General features: G+C 44.8%; 1 protein-coding gene across 6 annotated transcripts in view; it reads right to left on the reverse strand.

Moving 5' to 3' along the window:
- The window catches only part of nav2a (neuron navigator 2a), a 142,362-nt gene that overhangs the window by 49,266 nt on the left and 67,853 nt on the right, over window positions 1–25,243 (reverse strand). For 4 of the 6 annotated variants that reach the window (XM_019876375.1, XM_019876374.1, XM_019876373.1 and 1 more), the window contains 6 exons: window positions 11,606–11,723; window positions 8,690–8,742; window positions 4,473–4,545; window positions 3,060–3,324; window positions 2,790–2,846; window positions 1,026–1,159 (listed from right to left, as the gene is read on the reverse strand). In XM_019876375.1, coding sequence (XP_019731934.1) covers window positions 1,026–1,159; window positions 2,790–2,846; window positions 3,060–3,324; window positions 4,473–4,545; window positions 8,690–8,742; window positions 11,606–11,723 — 700 coding nt within the window. Of the gene's footprint in view, window positions 1–1,025; window positions 1,160–2,789; window positions 2,847–3,059; window positions 3,325–4,472; window positions 4,546–8,689; window positions 8,743–11,605; window positions 11,724–19,229; window positions 19,360–25,243 lie in introns of those variants that run through there. The other 2 variants (XM_019876376.1, XM_019876372.1) reach the window with 2 other exon arrangements.

The following is a 25,243-nucleotide window of genomic DNA, read 5'->3' on the forward strand; positions in this document are numbered from 1 at the left end:
CTCACAATTTTAAAAACCATGCTCTCTCCACACACAAGTCACAAACGTTGGAAAAAAAAAAAACAAACAGTGAAACTGACTCGACCTGCTGCCAACACTTCAAACGTAAACGAAGAAACAGCGCCCCGCTAACTTTCGGGAAGAAGGTGAACTTTCTACAAGTGCGAGTGAACCAACCTCATGAGTGCTGCGAGATGTCCAAGTTGAGCAGAGAGAGGATGGCCAGCACAGTGCCAAACCACGGCCAGACATGCTCAGGCTGAGAGGGGTGATGTGCTCTGCTAAGGGGGAGGGGCTTGGCATCGTTTCAAAGTGGAGGAGCAATGGAAGAGGGGCGGGGGGCCAAGTCCCACCAGTGATTACCGTCCTACGCGTTGCCAATCAACGCTGCTGCTCTCACAAATGCGGACACGAGTGAATGGAAGATTTCCCACGACTTCAAAGTCTGCTTTTTGTTATTTCCACAGCCTGTCCATTTTGAAATGCGGATGAATCTCATCCATGATTATTCACAACTATGCAACTCCCATCTTTGAATTGACTTTTCATGTCAATGTACTCTATGATCCCATGAGGCAATTTTACACATGGACAGACGCAGCATTTTCACTCGACCTCCAGTACAGCCGCATGGACATAAATATTACATACACACTTTCATGATCTGTATCGGTTCTGTTTCCGCTCAGGAGCCCTGTCTAATGCAGGTTAATGAGTTCATACGGTTAACACTGACAGAGTCTATATAAAGCCTTGGCCTGGTGAGCGGCAATACAATCTATTTAAACACTGGCCCAATTGAATATACTGCCATGAAAAGACGCAAAGTGTTTTATTGATGAAACTATCTATATTTCATGCTTGATTTTTACCAACCCCGCGCCCAGAAATCGTCACTTTTCAGCTGCATTACTCTTATTGTGGCGTGCACTTTTAATGAAGTCAATATCTCAGTGTAGTGACACGTTCAGAGCGACTCAAACCTAAAAGTAGGCACGCCGCTGCTTGTGGTCCATGACGTCTACCTTTGTTCAGCTGCGAGCTGGCTTTGGTCTTGTCATTGAAGGCCTGGCTGCGTCTGTTGCCAGCACTGCTGAGCGGGCCTCGAGGAGTGATGTCACCGCCTGCGGTGGACACCCTCGACGAGGGGCCGGGAAGTCTGACCGGGTATGAAAGAAAAGCAAACGGGGTTAATTGAAGAAATGAGTCAAGAAGTTTGCAAATCCCGTTATTTGTTCATAGTTGTGACTACTGGTGATACAGGCAATGCAAAAAAAAACAACAACAAAAAAAAACACCCAATTAATTTGCCAAGTGACTTTAGCGTGTGGACCATGCAGAGTTGAAAATCCCTGAATTATAAATTCAGGTGAGCAAGTTGTCTTTTTCCAATCACCAAGCACATAAGAAAAGATGCAAAAATTCGTGTTAGCTTGTGAATACTTATTCAGAACCAAACATGGATTTTCCATGGTGTATGTTGCTGAGCGTGCATATAATTGAAACGTTCTCCTTTCTTTCCACACTAAGAATAAACAAGATCAAACCTCTAAGTTTATATAGCAAAAGGTAGATGGCGGTCTTGTCTTCCAGTTTCACCAAGCAAGAGCCCATAAGGACTTCATGAAATATTAATTCATCGTGGCGACATCATTCTGAGACTGTCAGGATGGCGCTGATAAGCGATTTATACATATTAAAACTCATTTCCGGGCGTGCCTTTCACTTTGACTGACAAAGACTCGACCTGCGTGGTAATAAGCGTTATCATGAAAGGTGTGATGAGCAATCTGAAATCATTGAACTGGAATTAATGCATGATGGAGCACTTGCACAAAAAAAAAAATACAGCACATTAAGAATGTAAAATATTCCTATTCCGATTACATTTCTCGCCATGTTTCCTTTAAACATACAGCAAAAAAAGGATCATGACCCCACACAAAAAAAGCGCATCAAATCCTGCCCTTAAAATTACAAATGTGTTGATAAAAGCGTTGCGATGAATGTATAACGTAACTTGATTTTACTCTGAAATACATGCCGCGGCGAATTAACTGAGAATGCATCAGGCGACTTTAAGACGCTTCTAGAAATAACAAAACATAGTGTGAGCAATGCCATCAAATGGGTTCGTCCTAGTCTTGTAGTTCCACATATTCACCAGAAGATGGAGTGAGGGAGCCGTTTGTTGCAGGGTGCAGGGGCAACGCAAACTTGAATGAGGGCTGGGTGGGCCACATGCAAAAAATAAAATAAAAACAAAACTTTTCTATAAAACTGCCGAACATGCACTTTCATTTGCAAAAACCAGAATCAGCTTTCGAATGACTCGCCCCCCCCATGCACATTCCAAACACAGTGTCTCTGTTAATTATTAACGCTGCATTATACGGAGGAGCGCCTGTGACCCCCAACACCACCACCACCACAAGCGCGCACACTCACACGCAGAAGGCACAACGATTCAAGGGTTATCTAAAGGTCTTCCACAGCCCATTTAGCAGGCTCGCCAAATGAGGCATGCTGCTAGACAGGCAGAGGAGTCCCAAAATGTAGCCCCAAGGTTTCGCTTTCACCAGCTTAGCGCTGGAGGCTCATGCATTTTAGATGGTGCTGCTGGTAGAGAAAAAAAAAACAAAAAACATCACAGTGGGGCAAAAGAAATGCTTGTCCTTCATCAGGGGGCAACGGCCATGCTACTTTTCCCAGGGAATCGGGGGGCTGATCGGGAGGTGAGGGAGAGGAAAGAGGGGGCTGAGTAAGGACAGAATGCAGTCGAGGCTAACCTAGAGGTCTTTTTCTGACCAAGGGAAAACTTGAGTAGTTTACTCTGAGAGCCAATCCTAGAGAAGAAGAAAAGAGATATGCGAAAAGAGAGGAAGAGAGGTCAGGGCCACATTTGAAAATGACAAGAAGTGTGAGCAGGAAGAGGGTTATGACATAAGTCATGGAGAAATTATACCCATTCAGCCACTTTTAAAACGACAAATTCTACTTTGGACGTGATGCGAAGAGAATTTTTGGACCGGACTGATGACGAGACCCTCAAGCCTCACCTGGACTGCATCTCGGCCTGTGCTGATTTCTGGGCCGCGGGTGCGGGAGTCCCATGCGTAGACTCGCTGAGCTGAGCCGGGGCGCTGCTCTGCTGGCTCAGGGCAGGGTGCGAGCTCCGAGGCTGGGATGGAGGGGCGAGCGCCGGCTGGGGGTTGTGCCTCTGGGACTGCTGCTGTTGCTGCTGCTGCTGCTGTTGTTGTTGTTTGAACCGGGACAGGCTGAAGAAGAGGCCGAGGATGGCTTTTAGATTGCCATTACGGATCTCTGAGGGTCAGATGACAGAGACATCAAAATAGATTTGATTTCATTTCAGAGATGAAAACGGCTCATAAAATGGCAAGATGGTTAAACGTAAATCCACATGCATCAATTTCAGTTTCACATGATCGTAATCATTTACACTACACTTTCCAGAAGACATTAGGCATTGAGGTAGATCATTTGTTCTCCATTTTCAACCGGGCCGAGACAGTCGTGCCTTGTATTAGCGTTTGCTGTTCACGGACGATGACGTAAACAAGGTGCCGCCTTATTCTAGGTGATACGCCGTAAGTTCCTATATGACATGGCAGTGCTTGACCGTACCAAAGGCAATAACACAAGAATTTTAATGACATGAGCCTGACATTCTGTGGGTAAAAACTTTGAGCAAAAGATATCGATTCATTTTATTTATTACTTTGTCAGTACCGGATTTATGACACTCCTAATTTTGCTATTTCTGACATGTAGATTGTTGAATCATCTGCAAATATCAATGTCTTTGCTTTCTTTATGATTCGTGGTAATTCATGAGTAAAAATTGAGAAAAGCAAGGGACCTATACGACCACCCTGTGGCACCCCACAATCAATTAATTTGCCCACTGACAAACTTCCATCAAATAAGACTGTTTTCTGTTTGTGAAATAACTCTCTGAGCCATATGACTGCATTTCTAGTAAAACCATAACATTGTCATTGATGCAACGAAACTGAGCAAACCGAAGATGGGGAATAAAAAGGCAATGTACTCCTCTAACTCACCCAACATGTACTACGTGTCATGACGATATGATTTCACTTTGGGCAGCATTGTGCACTAGTTGTTAGCACGTTAGCTTAGAAAGTTAGATGAACTCCCTGTGCTTATAATAATTTTTTAAAAAACAACTAAAACCTTGGGGGTCGCTCTAACATTCAACTTTGATGGCAATCGGGGGGCCACAAAATATCATCATGCGGGCCGCAAATGGCCCCGAGTTTGAGACCACTGATCAAGCTCATCTGTGACTCTTATGACGACAAGCACTACAGAAAATAGGCGGTAGGCGACTTCACTTCCAAACTGTTTAATTTACGAAATACACATCAAAAGTGACCAACCACACTCAGTCCAGTGGAAACAGAGGCACGTGTGCATGTCCAGCTTACCTTCTGCACACAATCCCTGAGTGTTGACTCCTTTGGCTGCCAGGAAGCTGAGGCAGACGTCAACGTTCTCAATCTACATAAGGAGATACACACACATGCACAGTTGTAAGAAACGGCAGTCTGCATATTTTGATTTCAATGTGTACATCTCCACATGGTTCCTTTTACGGATGTTTAGAAGCACCTGCGAAAGGAACGAGTCTCGCCTCCAATCAGCGGTTGGCGTAGAAGAGCCCGAAGCAATTTAGTCATCCCAAGAGGCAATTGTCAGTCATAAAATATGACTCTCAAACAAAGTGTGCAGGAAACCACATTCAAACCGCGATCGCAAATCCCACAAAAAATTGAGTGATTAAAAAAAAAAAAAAGCAATCTAGCAAGGTAATGCTACTATGTACAATGCATGTGTTCGCCAATCTCTGCCTAGCATCAATGGGCAACTTCAGAAAATTCGGATTCTATTCATTTAAAAATAAAAGCACACTTTTTCTTTTTTTTAATGGTCTACGACTACAGTGGAGCCATGTATGGTCGCAGTTTGGAATCTATTGATTCACGAAAAACGTGATTGGTGATCGGCTTGCCCTGTATCTCGCCCTTGAATAGGTCGAAGTGACAGTTACGAAGCATCATAAATGAACGTGCGCGCACACACACACACACACACACACACACACACACACACACACACACACACACACACACACACACACACACACACACACACACACACAAATTGCTGACCTTTGGAACACAGTGAACCATAAAACAAATCCTGGAAAGTCACAGCAAGTCATCTTGGTGTAATCAAAGATCACCAACTGAACTGTCGTTTTCACGAGGCAGACACCACGTGCAAAAAAAAAAAAAAAAAAGGACACCATCAACACCACCCAATTGCTTTGAGTGGTCATGCTCAATGTAGCTTACATGCGACAAGGTAGATGATGGAGAGTGTGGCGTCATGGTGCACTAATTTCGACGGACCTGTACAACTCAACAATTAATATAAACAACAAACAACAGTCAGTGACAGAAGCAAGTGTGTCATGAGCACTGATCAAGAAACTTGTGAGTGCTTGTGATTGGAACTGCTGGTGGGCTCCCAACTGAGCCGAAACAGTAACGTAACCCATGTCGTCAGTCTGCGACCTCTGACTCCAGAGCAGCTGTTTAAAGGGCTGACATATGCCGTGTGTGGAAGTGACCCAGGTTGGTCGCAGGAGAAATGCAGGGTATGAGCCAACTGAAGAAATATTGATGACAGTTGAAAAATCATTTGAAATGCCAAATGCTGAACCACTCTCAAACACTCGAATGAAGCGAGATGATAATTATGACAGGAGCCCGCGGATATGCAACATCATGATACCTCGGCATAAATACCAGACCTTTCTTGCTAACATGAACCAATGCTTATACATATATAGCTTTGAAGGCCTCAAGAAACAGTAATTCATGTCTTTGTCACATCTCAGCTAGAACGCATTTTATTTTGGAGTCAGCCAATCCTCCATGAAGCGTCTCCAGTTGGTCCAAAATGCTGCTGCTCGCCTCTTGACTGGTACTCCTAAGAGGGAGCACCTCATCCCTACTCTGGCATCCCTTCACTGGCTCTCGACACATTTTAGAGTTTTTTTTTTTTTTTTAAAGATCCTATTATTTGTTTTGAAATCTTAAAATGGCCACCTTACCTCTCTGAGCTCCTATGTACCTGCCCGGTGCCTCAGGTCTGCGGACCAGACACTATTAGAGGTACCGAGAACTAAGCAGAGGCTAACATGAGATCGAGTCTGCTGGTCCCTCTCTTTGGAATAACCTCTCGGTAAACGTTCAGCAAGCCCCCTCACAACACATCTTTAAAACCCGCCTTAAAACTCATTTTTATTCTTTGGCTTTGGCTGAGTCTTGATTTTTAGTTTGACTCTTTTTGTGCTTTCTACTGTCTTCGTTATTCATTTGTTTAATTGTTTGTTGTGGTCTGATTTATTTTTGCTCCATGCACCGTGCTTTCTATACAGCGGTGGTTGTTTTAAAGTGCTCTCGAAATAGAGTTGAGGTGAGTTGAGCATATTTGGCATGTATAAATATATCCGGCAACAGCATGAGGCCGGCAAGTCAGCAGGCCACGGAACAAGCACCACCTTCCCATCAGCTCACCAGCTACTCTGTGTGTATCCATGTGGGCGCGCGCGCACACACACACACACACACACACACACAGACACACACACACACACACACACACACACACACACACACACACACACACACACACACACACACACCGTGGTGGGAACAATGACGTTGTGTTCTCTATGTCATCATCCTATAAATTCATCTGTGTCATCTGTCATTCACTCCCACGCACAACATGGGGTACACCTGAACAAGCTGACTTGCGTCCCTACGAGCCAAAAATAGTGCACAGGTTGAGACTGCCAATGCACAGAAGCTAAAGTCTGCTTAGTTTATCTCAGAGACCCATTCCCAGGAAAGCCGACACAAAGTGAAACGTAAAAGTAAAAGGCAGGTAACCACTTCCATATCAGATGTTTAGGATGATACACAGTGCATGTATGTGTGTGAAAATTCAATGGGGTTTTAACAGTTCCGCGTCATATCAACACCGACTTGGGGCTGAAGAATTACAGGCCTCCCGTGGGTGGCAGAGGAACAACCCGTTGATGGGCCTCCTTTTAACGGAGATGTGACAGTTGTAAAAACAGCCGCTTCGGCTCGGGGGAGCAGCATGACAATGATCTGGTGTAAGAATGAGATCAGAGTGAAGCCGTTTATTCAATCGACTGTACATAATTCCGTGTTTATTCGTTTCGAGACAGCGATTAAGCAGAGTGTTGGTAATTGACAGTCGCTTTCAGAGCTTTTGAAAGCTCACGCCCCAGAGCGATGACATCAAGTACAGCAATCGTGGCCTCCTGCACAGCGCCAATTACAGTTGCCAACGAAACCCTTGAGTTGAGTCTGTGTGTGTGTGTGTGTGTGTGTGTGTGTGTGTGTGTGTGTGTGTGTGTGTGTGTGTTCTATTTTTATAGAGTTTTAATAGGATCAGAACTAAACACAAAACAGACACTTGCATGCAGACTGCAGTTACACAAGCCGGGGACTTGCTTCACGTGGTGCCAAGACCCAAATCAAAAGAGGACAAATGGGCTATTTAGTGAGTGCACACAATCAAAACATCCATTCATGGACGCCCAGAACGCATTCCTTGAATGACAAAAATACATATTTGGAACATCCTTATCTAGATCGTGATCGGGTTATCCACCATGAGCTACAGCGCACAGCTTTGGAAGTTTTGCAAACTGTATCTTTCCCATTGATGTCAAACTCAAGGCCAGGGGGCCAGATCTGGCCTACCAGACCATTTTATGTGGCCTACAAAAAAAATAAAGCAAAAAAAAAAAAAAAAGTCAAGCATATCAACTTCCATGATGCTTGCTAAAATTTGTATCAAAACTCCCATAATAAATCACCGGTCCGCAGCCCATAGGTTGGGGACCACTGATGTAAAGTGTCTTCCTCTTGATCAAAGTGCTGCTTTATTTTACTGGCCCCTAACTTTTAAGTGACATTTCCACATTAAAATAACGGGTTTTTTATATGTATATATATATAGATATACACACACACACACACACACACACACACACACACACACGCATGTGTGTGTGTGTGTGTTTATGCTTGTCCCTCTCTGGTGCTTTGAGAGGCTTCAGTAGTCTGGCTGCTGGCCAAAAATAGCCCCCTCAGCTGGCACACTGGCCCAATTTATGACCCATCACATGCAGTGGAGGGCAGGCCTGCCTCGGGACTCCCGTATCATTCCCCCGCCGGGGAAACAAAACTGCAAAAATGCTGAAATCTGACGAGGAGCATCTCAAATGTCATTGAGCGCAAGCTATAAAACCGTGGCCACCAGCATTCTTGCTTGGACTTGATATACTGGCGACGGGGAGGAGTGTTCTCTCCCGCTAGAACAAAACTCAAATCAACGATACCTGCTTGGCTCTGAGCCTTTTGTTTTACTGGCCAGCAGCCCTGCAACGGATCACATTCAGCAACCGATCCCAGCTACTGTCAGCCACCGTGACAACACGTCGTCAAAGGGGTGTGCACTTTCGCACAAACGCTCACACGCAAGCAGGTGAATTTCACAGTGCTCCGCCAAAACAAACGAAAGGATCACTTACCATCTGAGAGCGGCTTTTGGGGCAGCCATTGATGTCATCAATCTTCTCATTGGCTGAGGACAGACAAGAAAGAAAGAGGAGGCAGAGACAGAAAAGTAAAAGGAGAGACTGAAAAGAAGGTTCGAGTGCTTGTCATCGTCACTTTTATCCGCCGGGAAAGATGTCCATGTGTCCCCTAGACACTGTCTGGCTGAATGAGGAGAGCAGAGGTGCTCCAGCTGATGACTCTGACCCCCCTCCTCGTCTCGTCTGCCTGCTGGGACTTGAAACTCGATCTGGTCCCAGCAAATGTGAATGAGGCTGATGAGGATCGGAGTGCTGCACTGCTGCTTTCTCGACGGGGGCGTGTGATGTCAGGGATTCCTCCCGTCCATTAAAGGCCCAGCCCAGAGCAGCTGAGACGGAGGCCATCAGCTCAGCGTTGACAACTGTGCCAACAGCGCAGCATGCGGGGGGGGGGGGGCTCAGAAATCATGTATGTTCCACACCCCCCTGCGGAAGTATACTCCTTCTAGTCTGACATGTCAATGGAGCAACTGTCGTTTGCGGGTGCAATATAAGCATAAAAGTAACTCGACAAACATCCGACCAGAGCTACTTTGCCGGTAACACGCCACCCAAATGTTTGCTAATAAAGTCACAATGCTTCAGTACATCAAAGGCATTTGAACCTGACACAGTATCGTCATTCACATTGACAAACATTTCATGTCAACGGGAAGCGATGCCGCAGCTACCGAGAAATGTCTAAGAAAGAAATGGACCGTGACGCAGGTTAACGCATCGCAGGCTAGCATACAGCTATCCACAGACACCAAGCAAATATCAACAGCACGCTTCGTTCGATTATAATCTGATCCGATGCAGTATTGACACACAAGCCCAAAGTACGACTTAGTACTGCTTGACACACTGACACACTGAGACGTGATACAGTTTCTATGCTAGCAAAGTGCAAGCCAAAAACTAGCCGTCGATAGTCACACGCAACACAAGGATGGACTTTTGGCACAAACGGCTGAAAGATTGTGATTTTCCCCAGTCCCAAGAAAAATAGCTGATAGGAACTGAAGAAAATGCAGAGTAGGTTTCAAAAGAAATGGTTTAAGTAGCTCAAAAGGAGCCAGATCCACCTTAAAAGACAAGGGGGGAGGGGTGCGGGGTGAGGGTTTACAACAAGTGAATGGTTGTTTTTAGTTCCTGTTGTGCGGTTCACTGGATTACTTATTGTACATACAGGTTTTTAAAAAAAAAGCTTTTAAAGGCTGTGTTAAAAGTCTCTTGGGTGAATTTAATGGTCAAAATGTTATGTTGTCAAGTGGTTGTACGAAATAGAATCATCTAGATCCAGACACAATTTTAAAGTCGACTTTACATCGACTTCAAAAAGGTATCTGGATCCACATGATTTTATTTTGTGCAATTCAACACAGTATATTTTTCAGTGTAGATTTCAATCCATTTGACGAGGTTTGATGGTGACAACAAAAGGTCTTGTGCTCGATGGGCATCACGTAACTTGAAATTTCCTATTCGGATTGCCAATCATTGTTTAAGGTCCTCGAATCGCAGGCGGCAAGACAGAATTGAATTGAGACCTGAAGTTGAACTTTCGGATTCTTTCAGGGAACAACAAATGAATGCAGGTAGAGACATGCATGAGCTAATAGCAACTACATGATATTTTCGGAATCGTTGGGATTGTTGAAACAAGAATAAAAAACGCACAGCCAGATTCAAATGATTTGTCATGCAAACAGAGTCCCCCCCCCCCAATCCCCCCAAGCAAGCCACATAAAAATGCATGACGCAAACAGCATACCCGATTTTACACTCTGCTTGCGAGTCTGTCCTAACTCCAAAAAGAAGAATCACATGCAGTCTCTCGCTAAAGAATGACACTCTTTCTTTTCCGTGAGAAATCGAGCCCAATAAATCATATGAAATAACCACTCAGCGTAATAGCTGTAACATGCTGAGCGATGGTCAGCTGGTGCCGGCCTACTTCAGACTGGATGCTGGCGGCAGACAAGATGACAGTCATGAGCGATGGATGAACTGACGGGGCTGATTTGAACGTGAACGGGGCGAAGGTCAAAAGAAGAATGCGGCAAGTCATTTTCACAGACAGAAGCACCATGTAAACACATCTTGCTCAGTAAGGCAGTTAGTACAGGCTTGACATTGGCTTCCAGTCAGCTGCTGAATAGATTTTTAAAAATCTGCTACTGGTCTCGGTGTCACTGAATGGCTTGGCTCCTGAATACGTGAAAGAAGTTGTAATTGAATCGAAGTCTAGCCGAGCTCTGAGGTCTGCGGACTAGGGTCAGGTAATGGAGCGCAGAGTTGAAACCAAACACGGTGAAGCGGCATTTAGCTGTTATGCTGCACGCAAGTGAAGTGAGCCCCAAATGTAAATGCTTTTAAATTCACGTTAAAAAAATACGATGCTTCTTTTGATACCTATGATTAAGGTCCTGTAAGCATTCAAATCAATTTCACTGTCAGTAATTTTACAAAGTATACTTTTTATTTCTTCATTTTGCTTGTAAGTCCCTCTAAATGTTTTTTATTTGTAAATACGTTTAATAGTTGTTAATGTCCGTTCTTTTTAAAATTCTAAGTAAGACACTTCTGGGCTCTCTGCTTTGCCTTTGGATGCCTTCAACTGTTTGTAAATGCGTTGCGGTCTTGTTCTGTTAGGTTTTGTGAAGCACATTGAGTTGCCTCGTGGATGAAGTGTGATACTGCCTTGCTTTAATAATACGTTCACTGCACATCATCTCCAAACTGTTGCCAACTTTTCTTGGTGAAAAGGGAGGATTTTGATGATTAAACGTTTACTCATGGTCTCACAAATAACAACAATGCAGTGTGCCACATTCCTTCTGTCAATTCAAAAGTTGTCTCTCTTACCTACGACCTGTATGATCTCAGCGAGGAGCACTCCATCCGCAACATCCGTCTGGAGGTCCTTGATCAGGCGCTTGTGTCCCGACTTGGCAAGGTAGTGGTTGGCCCAGTCTGTGTAGATCTGCGGGCGGACACACACAAGCGACACCGCTGCTCAAACGCTCAGTTGTGAGGCAACCAAAACAAACCAAAAGAAGCCATCCCCGGAGGGCCCCGACATCGTCACATCCTGCCTGTCTTTCAAAGCCCATTAACACTTGAAAACTACATTAGGTATAAATGGCGGAAACGGTTTTATGACGCTAATAAAATGACAACACGGTTGACGTGAGCGGAGTGGAGCCTTCTCTCTTTTGTTTGGAGCCCGATCCGGCATATATCGGCGTGGTATTCAAATTGGGGCCATTGTGCTGAGCCAGGGCATTCATCTTGGCGCACACGGCGGCTGCTTTCAATGGGCCGCGCTGACATCACTCCCCGGGGACAAAAAGAGACCCTTCACTGCCTGGAAGGAGGGGTTGGGGGGCAAAGCAAGCATCTGAATAATCTGAATAGCGGCCTTCATAATTAGTCGGCAAACTCACTTTTTCCTTTTTCAATCGTCCCCCCCCCCACCCATCAATGGATGATTGTTGAACCTTTTTTTCCACAATTTGGGGGAGGTTTAAAAAAAAGACATACAAAACTTGAAGGAAAAGTACTGAACATCACAACAAACAGGGAAGTGATTGAACAAACGACATTTGAATAGGATAAGTGGTGTCGAAAATGAGGTAAAAACAACACCGCAAACTGGTTTGGAGCGGCCAACTTGCTTGCATCGTTGTGCTAACATTGTTGCCATAGATGTAAATAATACAACAACTCAAACCAAATATCACATATCACACTCAAGTGGAACAAAGGGTCTCCATCTGCATCAAATGCATAACAACAAAAAAATAATGCGTGAAACTGCCATTCATTTTCAATGTACGCTCACATTGCAGTGCTTGTTCAAAACAAGCCCTGTTTTATGAATGAGATGCTCTACTTTGGTGCTCCCAATTTCGCATGAAGTCGGATGACATTTAAGCAATCAGTCATGTTTCAGTGACCTGATATCGGTATTATTATTATTTTTAACTATCCTTGTGGGCCATGTCAAATGTCATTTTTAACATATGCCGCGGACCATAGAAAAATCCATGGTGGGCCGCAAATGGCCCCTGGGCTGTATTTTGGACATCCCCGTCATAGAGTGAATGTTTGGAATGGTATCGGTATGGAAAAACACATCCCTCCTTTAAAATAACGACCAGTTAGCAGGTGAAACTGGCTCCTCCCCTTTAACGCTCCATTGTCAATGCCCTCAGTGGTTCTCATGCATTTTCTTTCTTCAATGTGTAATTCAAGTCCATGAGGCTGAATGAGCGTGCAGCAATTGAAGGCTTGTGAAGGCCGCAGAACAGTGAACAGTGATGCGTATGACACGATTGTGATCCTTATTCTGCGCTGTTTACACTGCAAACAGAGCCCGGCTTTGCCGCGGCGTTACTCACATCAGATGAATCAGTGCTGCGGTCACGGCGTACAACAGGTGTGCACATCAAAGCGGCTCACATGTTGCACGCACACACGCTTTATTGCGGCGCAAGACCACACATTACACACGCAACCCATCGGGACCGCCTTTCAATCGTAACAGCCTGTTAAAAACAAAATAAGAGTTGAGTGGCGTGCGGGGGTAGGATAAATCCTTCACTGCAGGATTAAGCGGACTGCTTTCAAATCACACATTCGGCTTCTCATGGAGGCAAAAGGAAGTCCAGTGTTCACGTGCCATTGTGTGTGAGTCGGCTTCCTTTGAAGTCGATTCCGGCCGGTAAATGGAGGGGTTGAGTTGTAATTAAAAACGAGGTGAAATGGGTAGCTGTCAGTCACTGAGTAAGTAAACACAGGAGGCTCACATGGCCTGGGGGGGGCGGGCGAACAAAAGTATGGGCTTGGCAGAGGGGGTGAAGAAAAAAAAATCGAGGAAAGAGGGCAAATCACAGATTTTGGCTTTGAAACCTTTGTTAAGTAGTGCTGTCCTTGCAAGACGAGAGAGGCATGGCGAGAGATGACGGAAAAGCATAGCGGAAGCATTAAGTAACATTTTTTTATGTTAATGGTTGAACTTAAGATAACATCAAAAAGAAATGTTCATTGAATGTAAACCCAGTAGGGCACTGAGCTCTGTAGACTGCAAAATCAGTGCAGCAAAAAGCAATTAGCAGAGCCCAGAGTTGAAAGCAAACATGGTGAAGCAGCATTTAGCTGTTATGCTGCAAACAAACAGAAAAGTCTGTTCGCAGAAGTGAAGTCATCTCCATGTGTAAATGCTTTGAAATCCAGGACAAAAAAAAGTGCCCCCCACTATACCTATGATGAACGTCTTTTTAAGCATTTTTAAAATAAATTATTTCCACTAACAAAGCCAGCAAAACGACGCATCAAGATTTTGTGGCATGTGTAATGTGCCCATTTCATGCACTCGGGCTTTTTCCAATTCATCAACAAAGCTTTTGCACCGATGTACATTTTATGTGTTTGCTTTCTACACATGCAATTTATTTTTTCTAAAGCAGGAAGACGAGTGGACAACAATTCCTGCTCATACTCATCACTGTCGACTTTCCTCATTCAGACACAAACATGCAAATCGGCCTCACATCCAAGCAGCCCCGCTAACCCTGCTTGCTGAGTCACCAAGTGGTGTGACACAGAGAGATTCATGACGCTGCGGGTCAACCTGGCATGAGCGAGGAAAACCAGGCAGCTCAGTCAAAGATTGCCCTTTGGTTGAAGGGGAGACCGAAGCAAAGGGAGGAGAAATCTTCTTATTGTACCGCAAAATCACTGCAGCTAAATGCACCTGCTCTGTAGTTCAACACCGCTGCAAGCCGCCACCACAAGACACGCATTTTAAAATGAATACATCTGTGGGAGTGTATCAAAAGACGTTTTTAAAGCGGCCAAGCGCAAAAAGTTACATTTCCACTCAACTGTGTCGCACCCGCACAGGGGTCGGAAGAGCCCATGACATTTTAATGCAGAGCCGAACGTGTTGATGAACCAACTGGCCGCGCTGGGCGCCCAAGTGGGGCAGGTGACCCATCAGAACGAGCAAACGGAGCTGTCGTGTTGTCAGACCGTGGCACTTAATGTGTGCGTTGGCACAGCGCACACATAAAGGCTTGTATTTTGAGTTGAAAATAATTTATTTCAATCTCAAGGATCCCGCACCGCACTCTGGCCAACGTCTGAACAAAAGGATGATTTTTTTTCTTTGCTTCCATTTTAAATCCATCGACGTTGCTACTCACCTCACCCAAGCGAGTGCTAAGTGTGTCTCAGTTCGAGTTCAACTTTGCAAACTCCATTTCCTTTATTTGTTAGCACAGCGGCCAAATATTCTCCACAGCTCCTTGCCAGTGTCCACTTAAACAATTCACGTAGCTTTCATGCATGTGTCGACCCCACGTTGGGAGATGGCACGCGCCATTCAAACATTCCTCTATGCTACGACGCGTGCAGCCCTGCACTTCTCACCTCATGTGTTACCAGAACAGATCGACCAGAATTCCATTATGTTGATACATTTTGTGGCTAATAGTCCTAATTTCAAGGTCCAGTGGAGTAGCTTAGAAGTTCTGCATTTAACACACCATTATGCAGTAATCTTCTAACATGAGAACAACGCACACGGAGCAAAGCGGCTACAACGGGCTTGCTCTCACGAAAGCATTTCATTGAAGCGTTCATTGCAGCAACAGTCGCTCCTTCGACAGCTTTCTCAGCAAGTGTGCTTTAGAAACAGAAACGCAGACGATCTTCCGCTCGCCACGATTTGGACAGTCGTGAGCTCGAATCAAATTCCATTTCGGTTTCGGTTACCTGCCTCCGTCTGGGAGTTCCTATTTTAAAAAATGGTCGCCGCCCTCGATAATTCTATTTCAGGCTGACCCTTACTCTTTCTCTCTCTCTCTCTCTCTCGTAGGTCCACAATTCCTGTGAAGGCAAAACGGACGATCATGTGATCGCGTGTTAGTTCAATTTTCTGACTTGACCACTTTCATTGTCATAAAGTCTTATCATAGATAACATGATCAATCCCTTCTGCTATACTGGCGGCACACAAAACCATTCACTTGCACGCCTCCCATCTGTGCTCTGCCTTCAATCTTGGCTTCCTTACCACTTTGTAGTTGTGGCAGGAGAAGCGACTGCAGGTCCTGGAAGGCACCTTGAGTCCACCGCACTCTGCCATGCGTCACCTGGATAAGGACAGGTCGAGGCAAAAGCCACAGCTGCTCCAAGAGACATGAGTGCTTCCTCACGAAGGTCAAGTGCAAAGTGTATATTTAGCAGCCCGGCACGGACTCTCTCCCAACACTGCTGTCTATGTTTCGTCATGTCTCCACTTCACACTGCTTCATAGTTAACGCTCGCATGCGCGAACACCAGCTCTCTCTCTCTCTCTCTCTCTCTCTCTCTCTCTCTCTCTCTCTCTCTCTCTCTCTCTCTCTCTCTCTCTCTCTCTGTCACTCTCTCTCTTTCTCTCTCTCTTTGTCACTCTCTCTGTTACTCTCTCTCTCTGTCATTCTCTCTCTCTCTCTCTCTCTCTCTCTCTGTCACTCTCTCTCTTTCTCTCTCTCTCTCTCACTCTCTCTCTGTCATTCTCTCTCTCTCTCTCTCTCTCTCTCTCTCTCTCTCTCTCCCTCTTTCTCTCTCTCTCTCTCTCTCTACCTCTCTCTCTCTCTCTAAGTCACATAAAGGCTAGCCACCTCGACAGCGCTCAGGATATTCAATTCGATAGATTTTTTTTTAACCAAAACAGATTCACAGACTGACTAACTAAGGTCTAAATAAGGGATGAGCAACTCCGATCCCCGAGCGTCACTGTTGTACATGTTTTCGATGTTTCCCTCCTCCAACTTGGAATCCGGTTGTGTTGGAGGAGGGGAAACACCGACAAACATGCAGGACAGTGGCCGTCCAGGAACGGAGTTGCTCATCCCCACTTCAAATGAAGTCAGTCACCCAGACTTGATAAATGATCACGGTGATGATGAAGGATTACGGGGGAAATTCCAGTCATCAACCACTAAACCCACAAGTCACGTGTTACGAGTAAACGCGACACATCTGTGTAAGCCGCACCGCCTTGTGAAAGTTGTCCGAGCAACACTTGGGGATCAAGCTCATCACTCTCTTTCCCACTGAATTGCTGCCAGCGCTTTACACGAAGATGCGAACATCAAACACTGTTAAAGTTTACAACCTCACATACGGCATCGAAATGAACCGCTCACATTGTATCAACACAATCTGTATCAACATCCTCCAAAGTAGTCACATGATGAAGCAGGCAGCATCTTCTTTCTCTAGACACGAAAAAGTGGATCGTCTACTTTCCCACTAAGCCCCACCCACCTCCCCAAGTCGCTGCTCCTTCTTCTTCTGTCCCCAGCAAGGAATCAGCATGGCTTTCTCTGCGTGGGGCTTCTGTTTTCTGTTGAAAACACACGCATCCTTGTGAAGTGGCTCCAGACCACAGAGAGCTCGAAGCGTCATGTCACCGCTCGCTCCGACTTGGGCACATGAAAGCTGTGCGGCCTCGTGAGACACGGCGGTCGCGGCGGGCGCGTGGGACCGCGAACCGTTGCAATTTGGAATATGGGAAGCATCTATCAGAAAGCTCGAAGACGAGGTTGAAAATAACTGCTGCGGTACGAGGGGGAAAAAAGAAAAAAAAACGTATCTCTCAAAATAGGTACACTTGCACCCGACGCGTCATTTCTCCATTGCTTCAGCTTCTCAATTGAGAGTCTTGCGAAACTCATGAAATGAATAAGATGTCCTCAGTTTTGGATGAGATACATCCAAATTGTTTTTTTTTTCTTTTTAAAGTTTCTGTTTTGGGTCTCCAAAAGTCAGTTGTCACACAAGGTGCAAACAAACTTTCAACCTGTCTTTCTCGGGTAAATGGCTCCCTGAGACTGAAACATGAGAAAAGTGCTGAGCCAAGTTACGTGAAGCTTTTAGTCGTCATCATCGGTCACTCGCATCGAAAAACTTTGTGATGCCATTTGTGATGGGCACACCGGCAGCTGCGACCGGTCTGTTCCCAGGGATGAACCTTTCCATTCCTTTTGATAAAACCTGAACAGCTGTGCTGCCTAAATAAAACAAGCGGCTGGATTTTCTGCAACAGATTGCACATTATAATTATCACAAAATTTAGGACAGTCACTATAGATTTTTTTAACTGATTATTTGAATGGTTCATCGAGCAATCAGATCACATTGGATTTTGCATTCTAAAGTATTAGCAAGCCATTTTTAACCATGAACCAATTATTGTTGTTGATTTGGTATTGAAATACAAACGATAGTAAGTCTGCTTTCATGAAGGGCTACAGAAATCGGAGAATCGTTAACGGTGAGAGGCTGAAATCAAATTTGAGTTCGACAGCGGCTCGAGACGATTCCTCCTTTTTAAAAATAGCTGTCGATTAAATCGGTTACATTTGACGCCTGTACGTCCCCGCGGTGGAGAACTGACGAGTGTCCATCTCCCCCGACTTCAGCCCTTAAAACGTGTTAGCGAGCGCACGCAGAGGAGCATTTATCTGTCAATCTATCTGCAATGGTCAGAGAGGTCCATGAGCGCCACAGCGATCAATCATCCAATCGGTCAGTTTTGGAGCAGAAAGGATTATGCACATTGACTGCACTTCATAATAAGTGTGCAGGCTTGTAATCTCTTGGTCATTCTCACAAACACACACACACACACACACCAACACACACACATACACTGACCCCACAGCCCACCAACCCAACCTTCCGTCAGCCACGCTGCGTGGAGGCTAGCGGCGCGTAATTAAAGCGGCCCTCTTATCAACTAATCTTTAGACTGTGGTAATAACCTGCTCCGCTTCCATCTCCTCTTCCTCTGCGGTCTCACAGGCAGATCCAGATAAGGACAAACGTCTGAGGAACACACAGAGGGAGAGCGAGCGAGAACACAAACGTAAACTCCATTGGAAATACTCGGTGTACAGTCTGAGGCATACAACTTGCTATAGCGTACCAATCGCACCGAGCAGCGATTTCCACAGCTTTGCTTTCTCATTCACTCGCACCACATGACCGCGTAAACACCTGCCCTGCCCCGTTTTTATCACAAGGTCCCAGATCCTGTTCAATATTTAACATCTATGTAGCGTTGCACAAAAGGGAAAGCAAAGCAGTCCTTTTGGTAGAAATGCTTCCAAAGGAAAATGCACAAACATGAAAGTGAAGCCATTTCCGGACACTTTTTCTCTTTCTGGCAGGATGACTGACGCTAATCCATAGCATGCCTGCAAGTCAAAAACCACAACTTGTAACATTTCAGACTGGCGAAGCGAGACGTTAAAAGAAAACAAATGCAAGGCTCCAAAGTTACAAGTCACAATCATGGAAACACACAAGACAATAACGGACGCGGAGCCAGAAAATGTCACGAGTGTACAAGTATGTCTGATGAATTCAAATCACAGCCCATAAAAATTAACTAACTGTCGTATTAATGTGCTCAGTTAAGCAGTTAGCCTACCAGTTTCATTGTAAGGTTCTTTGGTTCCAAGCGACACAGCAACAAACTTTCTTTTACAGACGCACACACCTGCCTCACATGGAGGAGAACAGCAGCCGGGCCGAGCGGGCCCAAGCATCAACCATCACAGCGCGGTGCCACTGCTTCATCTTTAGAGCTGAGCAAAAAAAAAAAAAAAAAAAAAAAAAAAAAAAAAAAAGAAGTTGCAGGTCTGACCAAGAAACAATCATGAGCGAATGCACCTTGTGGAAAGGACTTCATTGCTGTGTGCCGGAGCCCCCCCCGCAGGTTTTTATAAGCCTGAGGGGGCGGCGGGGGAGGGGGAGGAGTGGCTAAGCACCTACAACTTCTCTCCACCCACTCCAATATGTAGCCTCGCGGAGGGAAAAATAAATACAGAAAGTGAAAAGAAAAAAAAAAAAAAAGAAATCAAAAGGAGCGATGTTGCCCCTGCTGCCACTCGGACAGGCGGCCAGAGCAAATTTACTCAAAGAGGAAGGAGGAGTGGATCCTTCATGCGGCACCGTGCCCCCCACCTCCGAGGACACCCACGGCAACACATTGTCGCATTGCTCTTCAATGGACCCTTGGTCATATGGGAGGAGAAAGAGAGAAAAAAGGGACAGACCTCTTACCCTCCTGCCACCCTTCCCCCGGTGAACATGCCCCTCCGGGGGCCAAAAAGTGAAGAGGACCCCCCCCCCGAGCCCCCCCCCCCCCCCACACACACACACACACACACACACACACACCGAAAAAAGGACTGGTGAACCCTTGATAAAGTGAAGAAACTGCATCGTGAGGCACACGGAGGCCAAAACCTCCAAAACCTCGACAGTGTTTCCTTTCTATTTATTATTTCGTAACTGGTGCTGTAGGTTGAAAACGAGCCAAGATTTATTTTCTCCTACCAGAGCGGCAGCGTCCCGCTCTCTGATCGGCCGACACCCGCAACACACTGCAGCTGTGCCGATGCGTATTTTCGTGGATGCGAACAGAGCGCTCGTCACCAAAAGATTTTCCCAACGTGTGAGTGTGTGTGTGTGTCAAACAGCACAAGGACGCCCTCCGTTTGAGCCTGTTCCAGCCCCCTGTGTGCGCACACGCACGCACGCACGCACGCACGCACGCACACACACACACACACACACACACACACAGCATGCTACCAACCACAAATGACAAGCTGAATTTAAAATTTGGGGAAAGGCCCAAGATTCACTCGAAGTTCCCACACTAAGGGGGACGCTTGATCACTTCCAGCAGGCTGAACCAAAGTGCTATAAACATCAGGAAGTCAACAATAACAGTCACGCCACAAATAAACGTTGATCCTGAAATTTGGAACCTCGAGGGAAAACTAAAATAGCAGACTGGAGAATCTTTAGACTTTTGATTATCGACGACGTGTTTCACGCACTCCAATTCACTTGTGGAAACAGTAAAGCGTTCAAAAATGCTGCGACGCGGGCCGGAGCTATCGAGCAGGACAAAAGCGTTGTAAACAACGGTCAAAGTTGTTTAAAAATAAAAAAGCTGAAGATCTTATTGGGGACGCTGTACTACCCTTCAACGATCTGCTTGTTACTGACAACACTTTTTGACCTTGTTTTCTTGTAAATGACAAGTTAGAGGGCCAACAAACTCTTCATCACCAGCGTGTCTGCCAAATGTCATACGGACACAGCAACCTCACCAAAGGGTTTCATTTTCTGAAGAGAAATAACACATGAGTAGCCTAAGAGAAGTCAACATGATGGTCAAAACATTAACGGTCGAAAATGCAAATACAACAAGTAATTGCAAGACAACCCAATTGGGCAGATGACGTTTTCAGACATTTTGTTTCATCTCATTTTGTTTCATTTGTCAAATTTATACAGCCCTGAGCGGCGTTGATTTAAAAGGCTCCAGAAGCACAAAATACGTCAGCATTTAAGGTTTGTGTTTAACTGTTTCATCCCAGACTTGAACAAGCTCATTAAGTAGAGCCGCGGTGAATGGGTCAGGAATGGTGCCTTTCACAGTCACAGATAAATCTGTGTTTCAGCAACAAAAGAGGGGTGGGGGGTAACCCCATGCGGCGGGGGTCTTTGTTTTTGGGGACGGGGGGGACAAAAGGGTTTGGGGTGGCCCTGCTGCCTGGCTGTTCGACATATGGACACGCAGAGGCCAAGGAGAGAAACATAAAAGCAAGGGGACATGTTCACAGTCAAAGTGAGCACGAACTGTGCTTTTTATCGACTTCCTCCGCATCAGCTTTGCGTCCACTGAAACAGTGGTAGAACTCGAGCCGTCACATAAAATACTTGATTTACAACAGTATATGTTTCAAAAAAACTGTTCAATACAGGCTACAACAGCCATGATATACATAAGACTTGTTGGCTACATCGCTAAAGATGAGAAAGCCGAAGTTTGTGTTTTCTACACAGTGAACCCTCGCTAAAACACGGTTCACCTTTCACGGCTTCTCTGTTTCACAGATTTTTCTTTGTGGATCCTGATTGGCTAAAGGACTGTGGACCAACGTCAACAGTCTCCACGCTTAGTCTCTGTACGGCTAGCCAAATTTACGTTTGCAACAAATCAGGTTTTGATCTTTGGTTTCATTCTATAGTACAGTATTGAATCGGGTAATAACTGTAAAACATAAAGCTGACGGTAACTGCCGTGATTCTAAGTTCACGCTAATGTTAAAATGACAATGTAGGTTATTTGCGAGAGACTCCTCATTTTTTTGGTTATTGTGCCCCCTGCTGTTAGAGTTGAAGATTGCAGTGAGCAGCGGAAAGTAGTGGAATGGTGATTCGGAGTTACGTCAGATTGAGGAAAGAGACGAAAAGCAGGCGATGCACACAGCGAGAGCTTCGATTTCCTCTAATTACTCCTAAATTCCTGTTTAGAAGGCAAAACGCGATGTGGCCGTGACTAATGTGTGTGTTTGTTGTTGAGATGCACGAAGGTATGTTGTACAATGTATCATTGTATATTTTTGTCACCGTTTTTCACCCAAAAATGGTGTTCATCAGCGATGGACGTGTGGACAATAAAGGCTGTTGAACATCCACCAACTCGTCAAGTTACACCGACGACGACCGTGGGTTCTTTTTTTTGAAACGCAACCTCCGCGATAAACGAGGTTTCACTGTAATGCGATACTACATTGTCGAGGTAAAAACTGAATATGTTGAAAATAACATTTGGAATTTTTTTGGAAGGCGTTTGCTATGAACGCTTCATGAGCAAAGACATGAACATGCGCGCGCAAACTAAGGTCCCAGTCCGTTCTCACGGCGCTTGCTGCAAGAACCATTTACATGCCCATTGACTGTAATTGCTCACATCTATCAACGCGAAAAATGACCTCCTCCTCCCCCAACCCAGAAATGGCAACAATGAACACGTCGTATTGTATTATATGGACATCTGTGCTCCATGTAGGGCAGGAAACCCCGGGGCAATATATGGACATTAGACACATTGTAAAAGTTGCAGATTGGAGGATGTTGCGGGTTCAGTGCCCAGGGGACGTCATACACTCAATGAACGGCCATGGTGAGATCAAGTTGTCGTGAAAACAAAGGTTTCAATTGCACAATCGAGTTGAATGTATTATTAAATCGGCCGATTGTGGTCCTTCAAATATGCCGTTTATGTCAACATTTATGTATCGTACTCTAACCATTTACAACAGTTGTGCACAAGTAACACTGGTGTTACCTAAATCTATATTATAACCTTTGTGTCCTTTTAATGAAATTTGTTGGGATCCTTCTACGGACCTGCCATTCAAAACAAATCTGAATTTTTACATGCATAGGTGAGCAATTCAAGTTGTGCAAGGAATTCATTGTCACTGGATGAAACTATTTATATGCAACATGCAAGTCACAGTAAAAAAAAAAAAAAAAAAAAAAAAAATCAAGCAATAAAACAAAACCAGTGCAACATATATTGAAGATACATGTGACACAAATCAAAATTCTCGAAGCACAAACACATATTTCATAAGAATGAATGTCCTTTTAACATCATTTATGTGTTGCACAACACAACACATTCTGGGGACCAAAAGGCAAAGTTATTTTTTAAAAATATACAGTATTTACAGTTGATCCCCAGCTATTCACAAGTAATAAGGACCAGCCTGTCTCACGAATAGCAAAAATCTGCACATAATTGACGAGCATTGAAATGCATTGGGAAGCGGGGGGCAATTTTATGCATTATATATCTTTTTTAATTAATTGGATGGCATTTTATCCTGACAAAAAGCCGTCGGGCCCTAACTCATGAGCACTAACTCGGGACTTTAAAGTAACAAACCTGTTCCAAATGAAGACAGAAACTGATATTAATACATTTTGAAATTCTGATTTGCGTTGGTTTTCACCATCCGGTATACGTTTTAGGCTATTGGTTGGTATTCCCAAGTGTCTCGGATACTTAGTGTTTTGCTGCATCAAATCTCGGAACAGTAGACTGACATCACCGGGTCTCTGCTCTCTCTAACTGCAGAGGTCATATCAGTTTACAAGGAGTCTCTCGGCCTGAGGTGACCTTGACCACGGGCCTCTGGGGAGGATGACTTCAGCCACGGCGACCTATCCCTTCAAGCCCCGACTCCTTTTTTCTTTTTTTTCCCCACAATGATGGAGCTGATTGCGTTAGTTTAAGCGCCTCGACAGTTCATTTCCCCTGTGGGCGCCACTCACAATGACCCTCCTGTCTGCGCCAACTTAGTGCACGGAAAGCAGAGAAGGAGAGAAATTGAAGGCAGGCAGGCACCTTGGAGGCGAGATCAATGAGAGGATGCTTGACTCAGGAGAAGCAGATGCTGAAGCTTAATTAATACGGTTATGCTCAGCAATGACTTCACACAGGAAGGCAAGGGGACAGCTACACAGGAAGTGGAATCTGATGGAGACGCATTAGGCCGAGATGAGGTCATGACTGGAGCCAAATGTTATTGGATCGTTTGCATCCTTTCAAATCAAGTGTAAATATGATTATCGGCTTTATTTGAGTAAAAAAACTCCATCATTTTTGTATTTTTAAAAAAAGTACATGAAAAAAAATATTGTACACTAATACGAATATGGTGGTGGTGCCTTTACACGCAAGTTTAACATGTTCTGTAACACAAATCATATTTTCCCATTGAAACGAATGTAAATGCCATTAATCCGTTCCAGCCTCTGCAAAAACATTCTTTTAACAAGAAAATTAGTGCTGTAAAAAAATATCATAGTAACATAATTAAATATGATGGAAAGCATTCACAGCTTGGCCACGGTGGTTGTCTCGCTGCCGCCAAGAATAATCAAGATCCTCAGTGAAGCACAAGCCCGAGTCTCTCACAAAATGCAAAAACACTCAGTTAAATGCAACAATGCAATGGGCAGTCTTGACAGTTGGTCATGTTGTTCGTCTTCTTTATTAAATTGATATTTAAAAAAAATATATTCCAAGTATCTTGACCATAATTAACTTTGTTTAAAAAATAATGACTTAATTAACTAGTCATAGGATATGTACGTCCAGGGAAATCTAGTCCCTTGTCATATCGTGCCGGATTTCGATCATTTAAATGAGTGGAAGGGTAAGGTAAGGAAATTACGCATCCCTAATAATGGAGGATGTTTTATTAATGGACCTCTGTGTCACTGTCTTCCAGCAGTCAAATAAAAAAAAAAAAAGTGACTTTAATATGTCGGCTGTAGCATGGAGGCTGTGGGCCTGTCAGTCCTGCTTCATTTATACGGTGATCATGTTTGTAAATACCAAACAATGACCCCTTTTCAGCTTTCCACTACATGTTATGAATGTTATTGTGGGATCAATTCAGCTTCCAGGAGGAATTGACCCTTCGTTGCGACCCTAATAAAGCAGATATTTACACAGGCGATGGCTTTTTCTGAAAAGATAGTTATCAAGAAAGGAGCCCCTTATCGAGCCGTCACATGGACAAATCATTCCCCGTGGTAGTGTGTGTGGGGGGGAGGGGGAGG

Source organism: Hippocampus comes, unplaced genomic scaffold (assembly GCF_001891065.2).
Source record: "Hippocampus comes isolate QL1 unplaced genomic scaffold, H_comes_QL1_v1.1 scaffold150, whole genome shotgun sequence".
Lineage (NCBI taxonomy): Eukaryota > Metazoa > Chordata > Actinopteri > Syngnathiformes > Syngnathidae > Hippocampus > Hippocampus comes.